At 50.0% G+C, this 21,823-nt stretch overlaps 1 protein-coding gene across 6 annotated transcripts; it reads right to left on the reverse strand.

The window, feature by feature from the left end:
• Window positions 1–3,094: 3,094 nt before the first annotated feature.
• Window positions 3,095–21,615, reverse strand: AKAP8 (A-kinase anchoring protein 8). Of its 6 annotated transcripts, XM_084885885.1 has the most exons (15): window positions 21,469–21,615; window positions 19,056–19,094; window positions 16,189–16,221; window positions 15,427–15,703; window positions 14,491–14,989; window positions 13,876–14,005; window positions 13,604–13,650; window positions 12,245–12,278; window positions 10,328–10,412; window positions 7,849–7,990; window positions 7,435–7,528; window positions 7,065–7,195; window positions 6,170–6,265; window positions 4,424–4,868; window positions 3,095–4,381 (listed from the first exon to the last, which is right to left on the reverse strand). In XM_084885885.1, exons 1-15 carry the CDS (start codon window positions 21,485–21,487, stop codon window positions 4,233–4,235), a joined length of 2,220 nt encoding a protein of 739 aa, XP_084742011.1. In that variant the 5' UTR covers window positions 21,488–21,615; the 3' UTR covers window positions 3,095–4,232. The 6 variants fall into 6 exon arrangements, with proteins under 6 accessions (XP_084742011.1, XP_084742008.1, XP_084742007.1 ...); XM_084885882.1 differs by having other exon boundaries at window positions 3,095–4,868; XM_084885881.1 differs by having other exon boundaries at window positions 3,095–4,868; window positions 13,586–13,650.
• Between the last annotated feature and the right edge of the window lie 208 nt (window positions 21,616–21,823).

Genomic DNA, 21,823 nt, shown 5'->3' on the forward strand with positions numbered 1-21,823 from the left:
CTGGATAAAACAAATGTAGTATATACGTACAACGGGATATTATTCAGCCATAAAAAGAAATGAAGTACTGATACAAGCTACAACATGGAGGAGCCTCAAAAAACATGCCTTGTGAAAATCAGACTGAAAGAGTCATGTGTCACGATTCCCTTTATATGAAATACCCAGAATAAATTGATACAGAAAGCAGATTAGTGGTTGTCAGGGAATGGGGGAGGAGGGGGAGGCTGACAACTAATGGGTAAGGGCTTCCTTTTAGGGGAGGAAAATGTCTTGGACCAGATACTGGTGGTGGGGTTAACAGCATTTTGAGTGTACCAAATGCCACTGCATCATCCACTTTACAACGGTTAATGGCTCATCTGTGAATTTCATATCTAAAAAAAAAGATGTCAAGCTTGCCGAACCACTTTTTCAATGCTCTAAAATGTTTATCATCTCACTAATTCTGAGTGCCAACCCTGTGAGAATGGACTGCCTCCTATCCCTTCACACTGCTCACAAAACTAAATTCTAAGTTCTTCTCTATATAAAGTATGCACTCATCAGTGTTTTGAGAGAAGGTACAGAGACTTTTAAGTCCGATTGCAAAAACACAACTACTTTGATAGACTTCAGTGTCCTTATATAAGATATAGGAAAGTGGCCCGATACTTTCTCAATTACCAGAGCCATCAGTGCAAAGCCATACCTATGGGGTTTTTTCCCCATGCCCATCCATTTATTGAGCCCGCCAAGCAAGCTCTTGTAATAAAGTGTTAAACCAAAACCAGTTTGGCTCAATGGATAGAGCGTCAGCTTGGGGTCTGAAAGGTCCCAGGTTCGATTCCGGTCACGGGCATGTACCCAGTAGGGAGTGTGCAAGAGGCAGCTGATCAATGACTCTCATCAATGTTTCTAACTCTCTCTCTCTCCCTTCCTCTCTGTACAAAATCAATAAAATATATTAAATAAATAAATAAATAAATAAATAAAGTAAAATGTTAAAAGGCTCTTCTACTTTTGTTAGTTCTAAAATTCACTCAACTGTGCTTGTGTAATCACTACTGCCCACACTTGTGATGAACAGACCATGCCAGATCATCAGGCAGTGGAAATTTATGGTCCAAAATTCTTATTTTGGACTTAATACTAATGATATGTACTTTTAAAAAATATATTTTATTAATTTTTCACAGAGAGGGAGAGGGATAGAAAGCTAGAAACATTGATGAGAGAGAAACATCGACCAGCTGCCTCTTGCACACCCCCCACTGGGGACGTGCCTGCAACCAAGATATGTGCCCCTGACCAGAATTGAACCTGGGAACCCTGAGTCCGCAGCCCGATGCTCTATCCATTGTGCCAAACTGGTTTCGGCAATATGTACTCTTGAATGGGCACTTTGCTCATTACATTGTATTATTTCCCCCTTAGCAACTGTATTAATTCCATAAAAACCCAATGAAATCATACAGGCCAGTAACATGAATGCATGAAATTATAATTAGGCTGCCATTCCTAAAATATCTTTTGCTTAGATAGCATTGACTGTCATGTGTACTAAACCTGTTTTTAAAGAAAGGTACCCTTTATTGGCCATTCTTATGTCACAGACCTCTGCATTAATTTGGGCATCCCCACCTCAGAAATAATGTAAATGTTAGTTCCCAATGAGGAAGCTTGCAATTTTTTCCTGTCATCTCAGGAACTATAAAGGCATTCCTTTGTGCAACCCAAGTTGTTACTCCCCATCATGAAGAATGATGGCCTGGTTCAACCTACTTTTAGAAATAAAATGACTGGCCCTGGCTGGTCTGATTCAGTGATTAGACCAGTGATTCCCAAAGTGGTCTATATCGACCCCCAGGGGTCTATGACAACCTGCAAGGGGTCTATGTCAGCGAAAAAAAAATTTGGGGGTCCATGAAATGAAAATGGGGGTCCACGATAGTGGATCTCAACATACACTGATAGTACCTATTTACTTACATCATATTATCTTATAATATAAAAACATATAAATTATTTATAAAAGTACCTATGAAGTAAAAAATTTATTATATGTTTATAAAATTGTGTAAGTTGTAGGATAAAAACCTGCACATAATGATATACCAGTATCATCTTGTTACAAGCATATGCGCAGTAAACATTCTTGCCAATTTTTGTCTCAAAGCTTCGCGAACTTGCACCGACTTGTTCAATTCATCACTCTATAAATATGAATGTGAGAAAAATACGTTCATTCGTTTCCTGAATCTTGAATAGGAGTGCTGAGAAAATATTTTAAAAAATATAAACTGGTAGATTATCATACAAATTATAGTGAATCAGTGTTATTTTGTTTGAGAATGCCGGAGAAAAGTAGGTACATTATTTTTTATTAAATTTTAACACTAAATTTCACTACAGTTAGAAATTTACAAAAAAATCAATATCAGGTAAGTAGGGGGTCTACCCAAAACCGAAAAACATGGCAAGGGGTCTACGGCACAAACAAGTTTGGGAACCTCTGGATTAGACCATCAATTCCTGGTCAAGGGCAGTAGCGAGCTGCAGGTCCCATGCTGGGCCCCAGTCAGGGGCATGCAGGAGACAACCAATTGATGTCTCTCTCTCACATCAATGTTTCTCTCCCTCCCTCCCCCCAAAAAAGATCGCCTGGTCACCATGGCTGTGGTTGAGCTTCAACCTATGAACCAGGTCTTGGTTTGATTCTTGGTCATGGCACATGCCCAGATTGTGGGCTCGATCCCCAGTAAGAGCCATGTAGGAGACAGCCAATCAATGATTCTCTCTCATGATTGATGTTTCTATGTTTTTTGCCCCTTCTCCCTTCCTCTCTGAAATCAATAAAAGACTGTGTTATTTCACACAGGGTGGGGGATAGAAGAACCTCACTGAAATTGAGATATATTTTATGACAGGTCTTGGATTACTTTTACAAAATCAAAACAAAGCAATTTCATAGTTTTGTTATCCTTTTTCAGACAATTTTCAACATCATCAATTTTTGCCTCAAGAGAATAAGCTTCAAAGACCTTGTTGAACCTATGACTAAACCATATCTAGGCAGTAAGAAATGATGAGCAGAGACAATTCAGAGGCACCATTTTCTTGCTTATTGAACAGTTTATTTAGTTCTAATGTAGACTTTTTCATAAATATTCATCTTACATCTCTAGTAAGGCTCCTTAAGAGCAGTGCTCATCTCTTATTTTTATCATGAATTAGCACCTGGTACACAGTAGATGCTCATCAAATATTTTTACTACCTCTTTTAAAATCATTTCCCACTGGCCAATGCGTCCTCAAATTTGACAGTTCAAAAGTTTACAGGGAAATAGACCCAGCAATATCACTTCAAAAGGTAGGTCTCTTCCAATTCTTTTGATTATATGAACATGTAACTACTTTAATACATGCTACCTTACCTTTCTGACTCAGAAACCTCCAAAGGAAGAGTATTTAAAATGAAATGTTTACTTCATTTTATTAATTTTTTACAGATAGCATCATATCTGTGGCGATTTATATTGGTTTTCCATTCACGGGAGGAACATCAAGTTTTCTTTTTTATTACATTTAAGAGAAAGTAACTTGATTTAAAGAAAAGGCCCTAAAGTAATGCAGAGGTGGAACACATGAGATCAATTCTGAAGGTAATTCTCCAAGGATTAAAGATTGGGAAACAGTGCCTGAGGCAAAGTGTCCTTAGTCTTGAGGGGCCACTGGGGGTGCTTCCTTCCAGTGGTGCATTGTCAGAGTTCACTGATGTATCAGGATGAGGATCACGTTAACAAGATTCTGCTACTTCTTGTGAGAATCACACCCCATTCAGTGAGCTATAAAAGCAGAGGTCGAAAACTAAAGCCAAAGCAAATTCTTAAAACTTTTAAAAAAATATCTTTATAAAGTAAGATATATCCTAGTAATAATAAGCTGCTCCCAGACAAAATAATAATAATAATAAAGGAAGGGCATTCTTAACAAGCAAAGTATCAAAATCTAATTGCCCAACTCTTATTATTCCACAGCTGCTTGGGGGAATGTATTTCTGTGGCTTTCAAACCAAGGCAGAAAGCCACACAACTCTAAGACAAGCCCATGAGGTACGTTTTCTGAAGGAAAGAGCTGGGTCTCTTCACCAAAATGTTTTCAGCATATTCCAGTAACACACACCCTAGTACTACTTAAAACCAAAGATCAATGCATCATATAACACATCCCTTGAAACAGGGAAAGGAGGCTCATTCGGTGGGAGTGACGTCTTTGGACTCTGTGTCAGTTTGGTCCGCTGCAGCTTCTGTGGCAGCTGGAGCAGGAACAGGGACTGTTACAGTGCCTTCCGCCTCTGCTTCGCCTTCCGCCTCTGCAACCTTATTCCCAGCCTGGGCACCTCCACTTCCGGCCTCTGCATCCAGGTTCCCAGCCTGGGCACCTCCACTTCCGGCCTCTGCGTCCGGGTTCCCAGCCTGGGCACCTCCACTTCCGGCCTCTGCGTCCGGGTTCCCAGCCTGGGCACCTCTACTTCCGGCCTCTGCATCCGGGTTCCCAGCCTGGGCACCTCCACTTGCGGCCTCTGCGTCCGCGTCCCCGTTCCCAGATGCCATTCCACAGTGCGTGTCTGCCTCTGGCGGCTGTTCAGGATGGGGACCACTGGTGGCCCCTGCGCTGTCCCCGGGGCTTTCCCCTTCCGCCGGCATTTCAATACTTTTTGGAGTGGGCACTCCTTCCCCCTCCACTGCCTTCACGGCGGCTGTGATCACCTCCGCTAACACTTCTGCGGCCACCTCCTCAGGAGTCTCTTCCTTGTCATCGCCTCCTAAATTGTCAACTCCTTCGATTTCTGGATCAACGGCTTCATTGGTGAAAGGGTCTTCACCCTGGCCAAGAAGAAACAGGTCAGTGGTCTAAAGACTGTTCACATGAGTGGAAGGAGACCCAGGTTGCTGGGTGGAAGCTCGAATTTTCACGATGAGCAATCAATAAGAGATACATTATTCGTGGACTGATTTTAGAGAGGGGAGAGAGACAGAGAAACATTCATGTGAGAGAGCTACACTGACTGGCTGCCTCCCATATGCGCCCCTACTGGTGATCTGAGCCGTAACTTAGGCATGTGCCCTAACCAGTAATTGAACCTATGACGTTCCAGTGCATGGGACGATGCTCCATCCAACTGAGCCACATTGGACAGGGCAAGAGAAATACTTTAAACTATACCAGTGAGTAAATCCTAAAGGATCCCAGAGCCTATAGATTCAGAAAAGACATCTCTGAAAAGCTTCACTAGAACTCTTTTGTACTATTTTCCTTTTGGTTAAGCCTCACCTGAGGATATTTTTTCCATTGCTTTCAGAATTGAAGGGAAGGAGGGAGAAAAAAAGAGGGACCGGGGAAAAAAGGGAGAGGGGAAGGGGAGAGGAGGAGGGGGGAGAAGGAAAGGAAAAACAATGTGAGAGAAACACATCGACTGGCTGCCGTCCGCAGGCACCCAGACCCAGGGTGGGGAACCACCCAGGTACATGCCCTTGACGGGGAATCGAACCCCCCCCTTCGGTACTGAACCATTTAATAACTGAGAGGAGGGCCAACAAGTCCTAGCCAGGCTATGCTGCAGCTTAGCCACCAGCCTTGGACGTTAAAGTCATGGGACTGAGCATTTAGCACGTGGCTTCCCGAGGAGGAGCCAGGTGAGGCTCTTCCAACTCCCCCCCCCAGGCGCCCTTCTCTGGGACTTTCCGTTACTCCGCTCCTGACACTGAGGCTGTGGCTGAGGCACTTCTGGCTCTTCCCTGCGCCTTGATTCCCCAGTTTATTGTCAGTTGGATCTTCCAGCAAAACCTCATTTTAGCTTCTTTCTTGGACAACTACCTACCTTGGATATGTTTCTTTTTAAGCATCTCACTATCATTTGCTCAGTATTTTATAGACAGTCAATGTTTCTCATGGCGAGAATCAACACAATTGTACAGATTAATCAGGCAGAACCACACCCCAGAGTTCCCAAGCAAGCACTCTGTCTCGGGAAATCCAGTTGTGGAATTCCCAAGCCTGATCCATTCCAATATCCCTCAATTCGTCAAAACACTCAGAAATGCTAAGCACTGCACTCGAGATACAGTTCCACACTCCTAGTTCGTTCTCCATTTAGAGAGCTTTCCCCATCCATTGGACTCCTTACCTTGAGGTATTTTTCCAGCATCTTCACTATATGTCTGTTGTTCAAAACACTCTTAGCCACATGGAGACTTGTTTTCTTGAACTGTTCAGCAGCCAACTGCAAAGGGAACCACACTTAGTTTTTTAAAAATGGCGATATACAGGAGCAGAACACACAAGCCAGGCTACCTCAAGTTGTTCGTTTACAGATTAGAAGCTTTGTAAACTAAGTAGGGAAAGGAGTAAGCTTTCTCTTTTCAGTTTTGAGTTGTACTGACTTTATAATAAGTTCAACAGCAAAACTGGGAAAGCTCAAAAACAGCTGACACACATCCAGTAATCACTTGTCTATAGAAAGAAGCAACCAACGAATGCATAAATTAGAACAACAAATCACCATTTCTCTCCTTCCCCCACCCACGCCTTCCTCTTTCTCTCTAAAAATAAAAAAAGCACACAAACAAAAAATGGGGAGAGGGGCAGGCAGGTACTGAGAGCTCCATTTCATCATTGGGTAACCTAAGAACAGAGACGTTAACTCAGGGATCAGCAAGCTACAGCCAGAGGGCCAAGAGCAGCCACACCCATTCTTTCACTTACTATCTGTGGCTGCTTTTGCCCGCCAAAAGCAGACTTGTTGGACAGAGACCATATGGCCTGCAAAGCTGAAAATATTTACAATTTGACCATTTACAGAAAAATTTGCTGACCCGAACTAAATTTTTAGCCTCAGGCCCCATAAGCTAGTAAGGATGTGTTATACAATCAACTGTTACAGTGACAGATTTGATGGGATGTGGCAAGAGCCCCTGAAGACGTTAGCCTTCCTCATAAGACACAGAGGCTCTGAAACCTCCCCTGGAAGCCCGGGGGGGAGGGAAAGATCGCCCCTCAGGCAGCACCGGGAGGGGACTCACCCGGCGGTTGTGATTGTGATCCACCGAGTGCAGGTGCCGCTGGAGGAGCTGGTGCTGCGCAGGGATCAGCATGTCGCAGGCCAGGCAGTGAGCAGCCTCGATCTTCTTGAAGAAGTGCTCTTGGCCAATCCCTGTTGATGAAACCAAGTCACGTGGGATCTGGGACAGCATGCATGTAATGCCCCCCTCCCCCAACAAGGCCCACAGTTCCTCCCTGCAGCCCTCTAGGGATTCCGTTAGGACCGAATCTGAGAGGCACCATCAGCCTTGGGGTCTTCACGTCACATCCTCAGCAGCCCTGTGCTGGTTTGCACTGAATCATGTGCCTTAGTGCCATGCAGCACAGCACGCCCCTAGGACCACAACTCACCTTTGAAAGGATCAGGTTTTGGTTTTGCGGTTTCCTTCTCCATCAGTTCCTGACGTCGCTTCTCAATCTTCTTATTCCTGTTTACAATGTATTCCTAAAGGGGTTGAGACACAGCACCCAATGAAATCAGCCGAGGACAGCACATGTGGGTATTTCTCAACTGCATCAGAGGCAGCTCACCATGAGTGTCAGCCAAGCCCCTACCGGTGACAGTCAGGGCAGCCCTGTGGGCAGAACTAATGGGAACTACAATGGTTGGAGCTGTTATTCCTGACATGGGGACTAGACCAACTGTTCTTCTGGAAATAGAAATCTTCACAAGTTTAGACCTTATTTCCCTTTCCTTCCCTTGTGAGGGATCTGACACCTGTAGGACCAGTGGAAGCACTGTGAGAGGGGCCCAGTGTTCATCACCTGAAGGAATTCCACCGTCTTGTCAGGCAGTTTGGTACTTATAAACCGTAGTGTCTCTTTGTGAAATTTGCTTTGCAAATGCTTCTGGATTTCCTCATCTTCAAAGCTCCGAAACTTGCACACGGAACAGGCAAACTGAATCCTGGAGGAGAAGGACAAAAAGCAAAAACAGTGATGCAGGAATAACCAGTTCATCTGTGTTTTGAACTAAAACAAAAATGGGAAAGCAGTCTCTGAACCAAAACTTAGGATTTCTCACGGGGAGTCAATAGCAGTTTCCTGCCCAGCTGGTGTGGTTCAGTGGTTAGTGGTTGAGTGTTGACCTATAAACTAGGTCACAGTTTGATTCCCAGTCAGAGGCACACAGGTGGCTGATCAGTGATTTTCTCTCATCACTGATGTGTCTCTCTCTCCCCCTATCTCTTCCTCTCTGAAATAATAAATTTATATGTATATGTATATATAAAAGTTAAAAAAAAGGATAGCAGTTTCCAGGATTGGGAGTACAATCTTGAAAGTATTCAGGAAAATGATCCATATAGCAATTTACTGCCATACCAGTCTTTTTGAGCGACTCAATTTTAGGTAGCTGGTTCAATTCCAGGTCAGAGGATGTACCTGGGTTTCAGGTTTGATTCCTAGTCAGAGCGTGTGTGGAAGGCAACCCATCGATGTTTCCCTCTCACATCGATGTCTCTCTCCCTTCCTCTAAGCACGTCATTCTCAAGTGAGGATTAAAAAAAAAAAAACTTGACATGATCTAAGAAAAATTCTCCAACAGGATTCAACATAAAGGCACGGTATGTCAAATTCACGAATAAAAACTAAGGTTTCTTTGTCGAGTGCTTTCAAAGTCTCACAAATGCAATCACGCTATAAGGCGATGAGAGAGTGGCCTGCAGACCTGCACCCCCCAGTGGAGTGCTGCTTCCCTCTGGTCTTTGGGGTAAAAACACAGGCCACATGGCACCCAGAACTCCTCTCCACGCCAGATCCTGCGGGCCTCTAACACCTGGCTTGGATCTCTAGGCAAGTGCCACAAGCTTTTGTAGATACCAGAACACAGGAATGAAGAGGGGAAAAATCACCCAGGCTCTATGTGCAGAACTATTAGAAAGAAACATGTTTCCTGGCTGAACCTCCACCTCCTCTGCAATAACTGCTCCATCAATTGATAATTGCTCTGAGAACCGTCACTAGGGCAAGATTTAAAGATTCTTTTAAAAAAATGTCATCCAAGTTCTCATGTGACATGTAAATAGATCAAATCTAGCAATCATTTATTTACTCATCTATTTTTTTTTATTTAAAAAAATATATTTTATTGATTTTTTTACAGAGAGGGAGAGAGGGAAAGAGAGTTAGAAACATCCATCAGCTGCCTCTTGCACACCTTCAACTGGGGATGTGCCCACAACCAAGGTACATGCCCTTGGCCGGAATCGAACCTGGGACCTTTCGGTCTGCAGGCCGACACTCTATCCACTGAGCCAAACCGGTTAGGGCTTTACTCATCTACTTAACAAGGATTTTTTTGTTGTTGTTAACCCTTATCTGAGGATATATTTTGTATTTTTATTTTTAGAGAGAGTGGAAAGGAAAGGAGAGATATAGAGACAGAAACATCAACGTGAGACACACGTTGATGGGTTGCCTTGACCAGGGCTAGGATGGAGTCTGCAACTAAGGTACATGCCCTTGCCCAGAATTGAGCCCAGGACCCTCCAGTCTAAGGGCCGATGCTCTAACCACTGTGCAAACAAGCTAGGACTTTACAAGAGTTGTGATGAATTCTTTTAACACCTGTAAGCTCCTACATTTCAATCCCTGTTTCTGTATCCCTTTTGGGAGTGTTTGCACAGGAAAATCACTACCCCAGGTGAGCCTTAAGAGCAAGGAGTCCCCTCTCAGGTCAGTAAGAGAACCTGTCAGAGCAGCAGCCGTGGCTGGTGAAGACCTTGGTAACCAAGGGCTCCCATGGCCATGGCCACCAGTGGTTTACCTCTCTAGGCAGCAGCCACATAACCACTGAACAAGGGAGAAGTGCACTGTACGGTCACACCCACACTCTGGCTTTGCGCTTTTGTGCTTTTTCTATTTAAAGGTAACATTCATACACGTACAATTGGTAAATCCAACTCGACTGGAGTCTGGATTTGGACAACGCACCAGATCACCTCTTTCGCAGCCCTGCTTGTTGAAGATCACTGTTTGGGATGACGGGCACAGGCCAGGGGGCAAGGAAACCCCCAAAGGCATGTTAGAGGGCAACAGACGTCTGGCTGGGCACATGAGGGCCCTAGGCACAGATCTCTGGCAAGAATATGATTCCATTCATGTTTCTCAAGTTTTGTCTCCCACCACTGTGACTAGGACTTCCCACAGACACCTGGAGCTAGCTCAAACCAGGCTCCGCCGGCATCAAGGAGTAAGAACAGATGAGCTAGGAGAGCCAGGTCCAGCTGACATGCCACCTCACCTGTCAGCTGCCCGGTCTCGCAGCCTGTCTCTTCTCCTTTGTTTCTCCTTCCTCTTCTTCATTTCATCATCCTCGTCATCCTTCTCTGCAACAGAGAAATCCCTTCAAGACCCTCTGAGAGCGCACCGAAGAGCTAAGCACCAGGGCCTTGATGGGGCTGCGGCTCGGCCACTGCACCCTGTGCCCTGCTGCTGCCTCCACACACGGCAGAGTCAGGACACCCTCAGGCACCAAGGCTCTGTCAAAAGCTCCAAGTATGAGCTTGGATGAGAACCCTGGGGCGTTCCCAGGGGAGATACCTCACTCCCCCCTGGCCTGGTAAGGCTGGGATGGGCCAGGGACACGGCCCACCCATCCCACTCACACTGAGGCCCACCTGGTCTCTGTTCTCCCCTATCCTGCGTTTCCAATCCAGTGCCTTATGAGTGGGTTCTCCCAACATCAGTTAAGAGAGTAGTTCTTCCTGGGTAAAGAGGCAGCAGCTAGAGGCCTCAGAAAATACAGCTGTTCTACCTCCCTCTGCCCACCTCTAGGTGGGCCCTGACAACCATCCCGTAGACCTCCTCTGAACTAGGGCCGCAGCAGGTCTGTCAGTCCTTGCTGGCCCGAACTCTATCTTCCACTCATGAAAACTGTCAGTCTAGGGCTTTCCCACGGCTAAGCAGGAAGCAATCCTAGAAAGAGAAGTAGGAAGAGACTTATCGGTCCTCCATCCATCTCCTGGGGCCAGCCCAGTGTCCCAGCGTGAGGCCAGGTTCAGGTCACCGTGGCTCAAAGCAGGGCCAGACACTGAAAAAAAGTTGGATAAGCATCTGAACTGTAACCCCTACCCCTGATGCCAGTCACGAGACTGTCCCACGAAGATGGCGACCGGCGTGCGCTGCTCAGAAGCCTCTCAAAAGGGCGTGTGGGATTTTTGGCAAGAGGTCACTGCCTGAAACTATTACTGCTGTTTAATAGCAAAGTCATCCAGAGTAGGTAGCAGGACCTGCACGCAATAAACATGTCACCTTTGCTTTAGCATTTTCCCCGCTGCACGAGCTGCTCAATGTTGTGTGTCCCCATGCTACAAACATGACCGCTCCAATAAACAGAGTGAGAAGGCCTCGGAAGGCTGGCTAAACCTGCACACACAAGGGGAGACGTAGCTAAGCCAGGGCCTTCAGAATCGATGGGAGCAGCAGCCGCCTCTCATTCTTGGGGGAAACCAGCTACGAACAAGACCCATGGGAACAGGAAAAGTGGCTTCTGGGTAAGCTCAAGGCCACCATGTCCCAGGCTGCTTCTCCATGCCCCCTCCACACCCCTGGCTTAGACCAAGAGGTTTAATTTGGCTTTGCTTTTGCCACTAAATTTTTACCCTTGTCCCCTGGCACTGGAGCTGACGGGACCTGCTGAGCAGTGAGCAATGGCTGCCTCTAGGGTGTCTGGTCTGGGTGTATCTGATAGACTCCCCCCTGCCCCAAGCTCCCAATCCAGGCAGGTGTCCAAACTCTGTCCCAGGCAGCAATGTGACTGCAGCTGCCAGCAACCCCACCATTAAGGCTGAGGCAGCTCCATGGCCCTGGGCTGGCAATCGAAGGAACTGTGGAGATGACTCCCCTGAGAACACAGCTGGAGGGCACCTTTTCTCTCTCACATTTCTGAGACTCCCTTCACTACCCCTCAAGTTGCTGCAGACACCCACCCCCAGATGAGCTTCCCCCTCCCTCTCCATAACCTGCATTTACAACGGAGCAAAGCCTTGGGGTGAGGGCTATGGCCAACGCTCACGCAGTAATCACAGCCCCTCTCCTGCCCTGAGCCATCACCCCCTCCATCCAGGCCCACGCTTGCTCAGAAACCCGCTCAGCTGAGAGCTGGGCAGTGAGTGCAGGGCAGCTGGGCAGACAGTGAAGTTCAATGGGCAATACCTACCTCTCTGCCTCCCGGGATCCAAGAATTCGTCCTCCTGAAAAAGGACACACACCAAGGCGGGCAGTGAGGTGGTTTCCAGAACTCTCCACACCAGCCTAGCCCCCCCTGCCACTACTGGTGGTTGCTATGCCACCAGGAACCCAAGATGTCAGGATGAGGTCCAGGGCTATGGGACAGAACCCGAGTGCATCCTGTCACCACTGGGATTCTGTGATGACCAACCCCTTTTGCTTTTTTATTCAAGACACTGACCTTTCAGCTCTTTCTAAAGCTAAAGAACGGCCTCTGGCAATGCACACCTGCACAGCTCTGCATGTGGGAATGCCAGGAGCCCATTCATAAATTGTATGTCAGGAAACCCTGATTTGTAGGATGCTACTTCTAGCGCTCTTTATTGAAAATGGGTTTTACCAAGTTTCCCAGGCATTTTGTATTTACCAAAGGCTGTAAAAAATTAGGTGTGGATAAAAATGACCATCTAACTGAAAATGAAAAGGGGGTCCATTTTGTAGCCATCAAGCCAAAGATTAAATTACTAATCAGCAAGTACACAATGATTCCTAGACTCAAGACTGAAGCAAGCCGAAACCAGTTTGGCTCAGTGGATAGAGCGTCGGCCTGCGGACTAAAAGGTGCCAGGTTCGATTCCGGTCAAGGGCATGTACCTTGGTTGGGGCACATTCCCAGTAGGGGGTGTGCAAGAGGCAGCTGATCGATGATTCTCTCTCATTGATGTTTCTAACTCTCTATCCCTCTCTCTTCCTCTCTGTAAAAAATCAATAAAATATATTGGGGGGAAAAACCCAAAAAACTGAAGCAAAACATAGGGCGAGCAAGTCCCTCAGAAATGCTGAGAACTCCCTGTACCCAACTTCTCCTATCTTCCACCAACCGGCCTGACCATTCGATGCATCTGTACAAAGCCCTACCCTAGAACTGGATCAGAATTCACAGGGAGTGAGTGGCAAAGGTTCACGTGCCAGGTCCTCCTGAACAGGCCTGGCTATAGCTGACCTTTCATCTGTCTGCCATGACTGGCGGAAGGACGGACTGACATGGATCAGCTCAGCACCAGCGTGACGCTGGCAAGTCTTCAGTGCATGTTTGGAAGCCTCAGCCTGCACAGCCACTGCACTTACTGTGTAGGCACATTACTCTAAGGACACAGGAGCGGCTGGAGGACAGGGGGTGGGGAAGACTGGGAAATGTTTTCAGGAGGGCAAGGACTGCTACAGGTGGAACACTAGCTGTGAGTCTACACAGCAGCAGGTCCTGTCTCTGTGAGGAAGAAGCCAAAATAAGGAAGAAACCCTGCACTAGAGACAAAGGAGGCTGACTGACCAGTGACGGTGGACTTACACCCTTGAATTCTTCATCTCCTGATCGGAAGTCACCAGCTCCATCGTCTACAGACACAAAAGTAATTGGAAAAGTTAGCCCCTCAGCGGTGGCCCAGTTTCACCCGCCCAAGTCGAAGCTTATCCTGACTGAGTGGGGGCTGTGGGAGTTTGGGTGACACACAGCACCCCGGAGCTCCTGCGTGTCCACTGTATGGACAGGCAGGCAAGGGCACTAAGCATGCAACTGACTCACACCCACCGAGAACTCCCTGCATCCCCCCCAGGACATACCATTCTCAGAAAAATCTCCTTCGCTGTCAGCCCGGGCCTGTTTGGCATCCGGCTCATCGTAGCCTTGAAACTGCTTCCGTTTCCTGCCCATGCCGTCTGGGCCGCAGCGGTCAACGCCTCTCCACCTGGGCTACAGACACAAGCACATCCTGATGTACCACTGCCCGGCCATTCGATACCCCAGGGGAAGGAAGAGGCAGAAGACTAGAGAACATGGACAGACAAGGTCTTTTCAGAAGGCAAAGGAGGACACGTCACTTAACCCCCGACAACAGTTATGCTGAATGTAAAAAGCTAAACACAAAGGGACACTTATTGTATTCATGTGTTACGTCCAAAATAGGCAAATCCACGCACAGAAAGGTTAGTGGCTGCCAGGAACTGGGGGAGGAGATATGGCGTGACTGCTAATGACAGAAGTTTCTTTCCGGGTTGACAGAAATGTTCTAAAATTTAGATGGTTGTGAAGGTTGCACAAGTCTATACATTTTTACTAAAAGTCAAATTATACATGTAAAAATGAATGAATCCTACAAAATTTCTAAATTTTACCTCAACAAAGCTGTTTGAGAAAGAAAAGCAAGGAAGGCAGGTTAGAACTTTGCAAGGGCTTACCCGATCCCTCATCCGGGTCTGTGACTGGCCACATCGGTAGGGCACAGAGTTTTCATAACCTCCAGCCCCCTGCATGCCCATCACTCCGTAGTTGGGGGCCATGGACTGGGGGGCCATAGACTGGGAGAAGAGGGAAGGTGGGGGCCTGCTGGGAGAGGGGCCTCCCAGGCCCCGTCCACCCACATAGTTGAGCTCTGTCCAGGGAGCAGACAGCGGTTGGGAGGAGGCCGCTGATGTCATGAAGGGGTCACTGCGCATATAGGTGCCAGCGTTGCTCCGATCCTGAAAGCGGCCCTGATCCCGGCCCCGCATGAAGCCATCGAGGGAGCGGGGCTCACGGGCAGGGTCCCGACAGTCACTGTACTGACTGCCAAAGCCACCATTGCGGTCAGGTCCCAGGTCAAAGTCATAGTTGTAGCTATAGCTGGGACGGTAGGGATTGTGCTCAGGCAGACAAGGCCTGGAGTCGTAGGAGTCAAATGACTGGAAGCGGAAGGAACTGCAAAGAAAGCACAACCATGACTACATGCCTGGGTTCCATCTCTACACCTCCTGCAAAGCTGACCTCCCTACACTCAGAACAGAAAGCAAACCAAACCACCACGGGCCCCTCCTAAATGCCTGGAGGCCAAACAGACCAATACTCCCCTCCAAACACAATGAATGTGGGCACAAGCCACTGGCCACAAGAACAGGGAGGCTGTTAAGCCCTGGTGCAGCAATCAGGAGTCTGACATAGTTTAACCACAGCCATGCCCGAAACCCACCAATGAGGAAACCAGCAAGTCCAACTGCAATGCTCTATCCCAACAAAGGCCCATCTCCTCTACCCACGCCCGGAGGGAGCTGGGGAAGAGCATCCCGGGAAGAGCGGGTGCCACTCCCTGGAAAGCGTGATGTCTGGATCCCCAGGGAAGGGCTCGGGTCTGTAATTACCTCTCCCGGTCCTGCATGCCCTCCCCACCGGTGCTGCTCCCACCCCTGCCTCCTTCCTTGGACATCATGTCTAGACGTTGGTTGATCTTGGCAATGAGTGAGTCAGAATTGTCGGTGCATGGCTCTGGGCCGTAGGAAGCCATATGCATGGCAGGACCCCCAGGCGCCAGGCCATCGCCAGCCTTGGTGGCTTCCCAGGAGGCTGGGCCGTAGCTGTAGGTTGCTGGGGTGGTGACGTTGGTGTTCTGGGCACCATAATAATTGTAGTTTTCATAACCTGCCAAAGGGAAGGAGAGGCAAGTCAGACCTCAGCCGCCACAAAGCCAGCGCAGGGCGGATGTGTCTGCAGAGGAGTGCCCACTGCCGTCAGGGAAGGACGAGGGCCGTGGGACCAATGCCGCCTGCAGCACCCACACTGCGCACCACACTGCCTTTGTACAGCTCATAGAGGAACAGGAGGGCAGAGGCGAGACCTCAATTCTGAGCAGGTTTTTGGTGTCAGATCCTAAGACTTGCTTCCCATCCAAAGCCAGAGGTGGCTGAGAGCCCAGAAGTGGCAGTTGGGCTGTTGATAGATCCACCACAGAGACATTGCTCCCAGAAGGCAACCACGATCCCCTCATCGCCTGCAAGTTCCCCTCGAGGCCTCCTCAGCACCACAGGCCCAGCATGCAAGCCTTCAGGAGGGTTGTAGGCAGTTAGGAAGGGAGATGGGAGTCCCTGCATCCTCGTGTCCACCCACTGACCCCCAGAAGGGCCTACCTTGCCAGCTGGCCACACCAGTTCCATATGCACCTTAGAGGAAACAAGAACACACAAGAGCTTTGCTTGCAGAACAAAGACTTCTAAGACCATCCACACCCAAGATATTGGACAGTTGTCACCTCACTCCCCTATCCACAGGGCCAGGCTGCAGGTGGCTGAGGCAGCACTCTGGAGGCACCTTTGGTTGCCTACTAAGGCCAGGAAAGGATAGGAAGGGCCACTAACTATAAAACCCTTTCCTCCAGAGCACTCAGCTAAGCACAGTCAGGGCTTCCCTCCTAGGCAAGCCCGGTCTCCCCCATCAAGGCAATGGAAAGGACGCTGCAGCCTTCCCAAGAAGCTCAGCCAGTGTGGCCGCCAGCCAAGAAGCCAGTGGGCCAGGCCCCAGCAGAGCCCCTCTGAGTGCCAGCGCTCACTAGAAGCCCGAGCTCGGGCTTAAATGTGGAGAGTGCACCAGTGGAAAATCATGTCCCTAACTCAACTGAGCAAAGGACGTTATGTGCCTGAGTGACATGGAAGGCCTCTTTCTGGGACACTTGGTGATGGTAGAGAAGTGACCCTCCACCCCAAAAGTACTAGGGGCAAACCCCAGGCTCAGAAAACAAAGGATGCCACCATCCAAATCCCTGGACAATGCCGCAAAAAGCTCAGAGCACATTCTGGTCCCTCAAATGTACTTTGTGCCATGATCTGGACTGCAGAGCAGGGTTTAGCCAACAGGCTCCAGGCCAAACCTAGCCCACTGCCAGTTGCTGTATAGCCACCCACATTTTTAAATGATTGAGGAAGAAAAAAAATCAAAATATTGCTGATGTGATTGATGCACATCATTTATACACTTGTCAAAACCCATAGAACTATATACTATAGAGCAATGTTAACATAAGTACAGATTACCCTAAAAAGAGTAATACACAAATTGTCTGTACCTCTGCCACGCCCACCAGCCAATCAGGAGTGACCATGTAAATTAACCCAACCAAGATGGCTGCAGCCACAGAGCGAGCAGGAAGCTTGGATTTCCTGGGCAATGGAGGAAGTCAAGCTTCCTGCACACCCTGGCAGGCCTGGACTCCACTCAAGGCTACGAAGTTTCAATTATAGAAGATAAATAAATCCCAACAAAAATGGCTGTGTCCACAGAGCAGGAGGTTTGGGTTCCCCTGACAATGGAGGAGCCAAGCTTTCCACCAGCCCTGGCCTCCGCTGAAGGCCACAAAGTTTCAATTATAGAAGATAAATAAATCCCAGATACCAGGGCCTCCACTTGGGTCACCAGGGGGAGTGGCTGGCCTGCAAACCACCACAGGCCCCTCGCCCAGGCCACCCTATGCCCCAAGGGAACCCCCACCCTGATCTGGGATGCCTTCAGGGAAAACCAGCCGGCCCCAACCCGTGCACCAGGCCTCTATCCTATCTAATAAAGGAGTAATATGCAGATAGACCATCACTTCAATACACAAGATGGCCGCCATAAGATGGCCAACAGGGGAGGGCAGTTGGGAGTGATCAAGCCTGCAGGGGAGGGCAGTTAGGGGTGACCAGGCTGGCAGAGGGAAGTTGGGGGCGATGAGGCCTACAGAGGACAGTTGGGGAGGGGACCCAGGCCTGCAGAGGGCAGCTGGGGGTACTAGACCTGCAGGGGAAGGCAGTTAGGGGTAACCAGGCCTGCAGGGGAGGGTAGTTATGGGCAATCATGCTGACAGGGGAGCAGTCAGGCATCAATCAGGTTGGCAGGGAAGTGGTTAAGGAGTGATCAGGCTGGCAGGCAGAAGCGATTAGGAGCAATCAGGAAGACAGGCAGGCAAGCAGTTGGGAGCCAGCAGTCCTGGATTATGAGAGAGATGTCCGACTGCCCGTTTAAGCCCGGTCCTACCTTGATCGGGCTTAAATGGGCAGTTGGACATCCCTCAAGGGGTCCCAGACTGGAGAGGGTGGAGGCTGGGCTGAGGGACACACCCTCCCCACCCCATGCACGAATTTCATGCACCGGGCCTCTAGTAGTTAATAACAGTGTCTTAACATTGGCTTTTTAATTGTAATAAATGTATCCTGCCAATCCAAGATGCTAATAGGGATTACTGTGTAAAGGTGAAGTAAAGTTGAGTTTATGAAACTCTACATAAGAAATAAAGTCCAGCCCAGTTGGCATGGCTCAGTAGTTAGCTGAGCATTGACCTATGAACCAAGAGGTTACAGGTTCAATTCCCAGCTGGGACACATGCAGGCTTGATCCCCAATAGGGAGCTGCAGGAGGCAGCCAATCTATGATGTTTCTCTCTCACTGATGTTTCTATCTTTCTTCCTCTCCTTTCCTCTCTGAAATCAATAAAAATATATTAAGAAATAAAGTCCATTAATTTAAAGAGTATTTGCTAGCCCTGGGTAGTTTGCTCAGTGGTTAGAACACTGGCCTGTGCACTGGAGGGTCTCAGGTTCCATCCTGTCAGAGCACATAACTAATTGATGTTTCTCTTTCTTCACTCCTCCAGTGAGGATTAAAAAAAAAAAAAAAAAAAAAAAAAAAGTCTTTGATTATACACTCAGCTATTTACTTAGATTAAAATAACAGATTGCTGAAATGGACTATTTTGTGATACATGAAAAGTTATATGGTATGCAAGTGTCAGTATCCTTCAGTAAATATTGGAACCGACATGCCCATTTGTCTTTGGTGTCTTCGCTACTACAGAGATCATGGAGCCTGCAAAGCCAAAAACATGTACTGTCTGGCCCTGTACATAAAAGGTTTCCTGGCCCCGTCTCCCAGTGCAGACTCAGGAACAACTGTCCATCTGGTGCCTTGGGTGGTGGTGGTGGGGGTCCCCGGGGCCCCTGCCTCCCACAAAGCAGTTTCCACCTACCCTGGGTGTTGGTGGGTCCGGCACTCCAGGCCCCATAGCCTGTGAACAGAAGACCAGTGAATTAGGATCCTGTGTGTCACACCAGCAACAGGTGCCTTGGAGGTGGCTCTGGGAACCTAAAGGGATATCCTCAAAGGAGTTCAGTGCCAGCCTTACAAGAGGGCAGCATAACCACAACACTGCCTCCCTCAAGGCCCTCTCACAACTGGCTGATTGCATCACCACACTCCACCTGCCAGAGGTCAAAGCAGAAAAAAGAGGGGTGGGGAGTGGGCCTTGAGCCAGTTCTGCCTGTCACTACCGAGGAACCTTGGCCTAAGCCTCACCCCACCACTGAGGATGACACAGGAAGAGCCACCAGCTAGCCCATCATTAGGACACAGCTCCGTTCCCCTCCCTGCCTCACCAACTAAGCACACACAACTGTGCCACTCTAGGTTTCGCTTCCATATGGCTTTGAATCCTCCGATGGTCTGGTGCCCCTTCAAGTCCCAGGGCTTCATCCTGGCCCCAAGGATCAGACTGTGCCCCCGCTCTGTGGTCGCTCCTCTGTCCCTCCAGACCCCAATATGGCATCTGTCTGGCCCCTCTTCACCTCCAAAAGCCTGCACGCGGCAGAGCTGGCCACAGGCAGCTGTTTACACCTGTCAGATGACTTCACCTTTATAAAGCAAGAAAGCATCTGATTTCCCTTACCTGAGCACCCCAAACCACTAGCTGACTGCCTACGGTGGGCCGACACACAACAGGCACTGAGCATGCGTCAGCCAGCTTCACAGGGGCCGTTCAGAGGACAGGGAGCTGAGGCTATCATTAGAGTATCTGACCCAAAGTCACACTGAGGTTTGCCCTCTGCAAGGCACCCTCCCCCCACACCGTGCAACTTCCCTATCTGCACAGAGAACTGCAGAGTGCCGGTTCTCACAGCAAGTGACCCACTGCAGGCGCTGACCCTCTGGGGCACCAGTCTAACCAAATGGCATCTGCTACTCACATCACTTCATGACGCCCCTTGAGACAGGGACTATATTTCCTGTTGTAAAGGCTTGAGAAGCTAAGGCACTTGCCCAAGACCAAAGAGCTGGGAAACGGGTCAGGGAGCGCTGTCAAGGCTCAGTGATTCGTAGGAAATAACTCCAGGCGTTAAAGCTACAGGATGATGCAGGGGAGCTGCGGCATCTAAACTGAGCCTGGAAGGCTTTTAGCAGGTAGAAGGGCGGGGGGGTGGGGGGTGGGGTGGGGAGAAGAGACACCAAGCTATGGGCCTGTATGATACAGGATTACTGGCTGGAAGATCTGGCAGGAAGGCAGACAAATATCGATGAGACCCAGTCAGGCTGCAGAAAAGAGTGGGAGAGTCAGGCTGAGGACTCCGGACACTTCCATGCACCTCAGAACCCCTCTGCTGCTGCAATTCCTGCGGCGAAGGCTACCACCTTTCAAGACAGAAGTCTTCTCTAGCTGCCACTTCCCAGATCCGGTCACCTGCTTCTCGAACCTCAGATCCTTGTATAGGGATCTGCGCCTGGGCAAGTCCAACTGTTCCCCGTGGGCAAACTCGCTCCAGTGCAGAGCAAAGGCTTCCCGGGAGACTGGTTCTGGAGGTAAAGCGCAGGTCCCGGAAAAGGTCCGACTGCTACAGGCCTGCACCCCACATGGGGAAGGGCACATGTCCTTTTCACACAGCTCTGTTCCTGGAGGAGAGCCGCCACCTGCCACCACCCCGGGCACGTCAGCTTTGCACAAGGATACACCCAGCATCTGACCCTCACGGTTCCGTCCTGGGCCGGCACGAGTCAGGCAGATCCACGGCCGAACCCGAGGCTGCGCCTCTCAGAGCCTCCCCCGGTCCGGCCGCGCTACTCCGCGGAGCTGGCGGGGAAGACTCAGACCCCACGCCGCCCAGGGACAGCGCCTGGCCACGCGCGCCGCGCGGAGGCCCCCACGGAGCCCCGCGGCCCCCGGGACCGGCCGGACCTCCGGGGAGAGAACTCTGCGCTCCCTGAGCTCGGACAGTGGCTCCGCCCCCCCGCGCCGCCATTTTGTGGCGTCTTCCGAAGGGGAAGTCGGCGGGCCGGTGCGCACGGGCGCGGTGAGCAAGGCGGCCCGACCCGCCGAGGCTAAGGGTTAGAAACCGACCCGACGGCCCAGGGCGCCCCCTGAAGCCCATCCCAGCGTCAGGACGCCGAACTCCGCCCGCCTCCTCAGGCGCCGCCATCCAATCCGCACGTAACGCCGCGGGAGCGACGGCACCGCAGCCCAATGAGCGGCGGGCGCGCGCCCAGCCCGCCTCTCCGCACGACCGGGCTGCGGTAACCGGACTCCGGCGCGGTCCCTGACCCCGCGGCCCTCTGAGCGGCGGCTTCCCGGAAAGCGCTACCCTCCCTCCACTGCCCCCCACCGCCGTACGAACCTCCGTAGCCCTGCTCCATGTCTCCGGCTCGGCCCGCCGGCAGTCCCTTTTTCTAGGCTGCCACGGACGCATGCGCCCAACGTGCCTCCCGCCGCCCGCTACTGGAAGAGCAGGCGCCTACGTAATCCCTTCCGCGCAAGGCCATTGCCGAGCTCCCGCGGTGAGCCCGCCCCCATCTCCCCAGCCGGCCTCGCGGTTGGTAGGCATCGGCGCGCAGCATCTTGGGAGTTTTGGTCGGGCCCCGGGGCCTCACCGCGCCCAGGCGCAGCCCCTGCTGTCCCCACCCTTCCAGGTCTCGCCTGCAAGCACCCCCCACCCCCCTCCCTGACGAGGTCCCGCCTTCACCTGCCGCCGG

The sequence above is a fragment of the Pipistrellus hanaki genome (genome assembly GCF_964339955.1).
Source record: "Pipistrellus hanaki genome assembly, chromosome: 5".
In the NCBI taxonomy this organism is placed as follows: domain Eukaryota; kingdom Metazoa; phylum Chordata; class Mammalia; order Chiroptera; family Vespertilionidae; genus Pipistrellus; species Pipistrellus hanaki.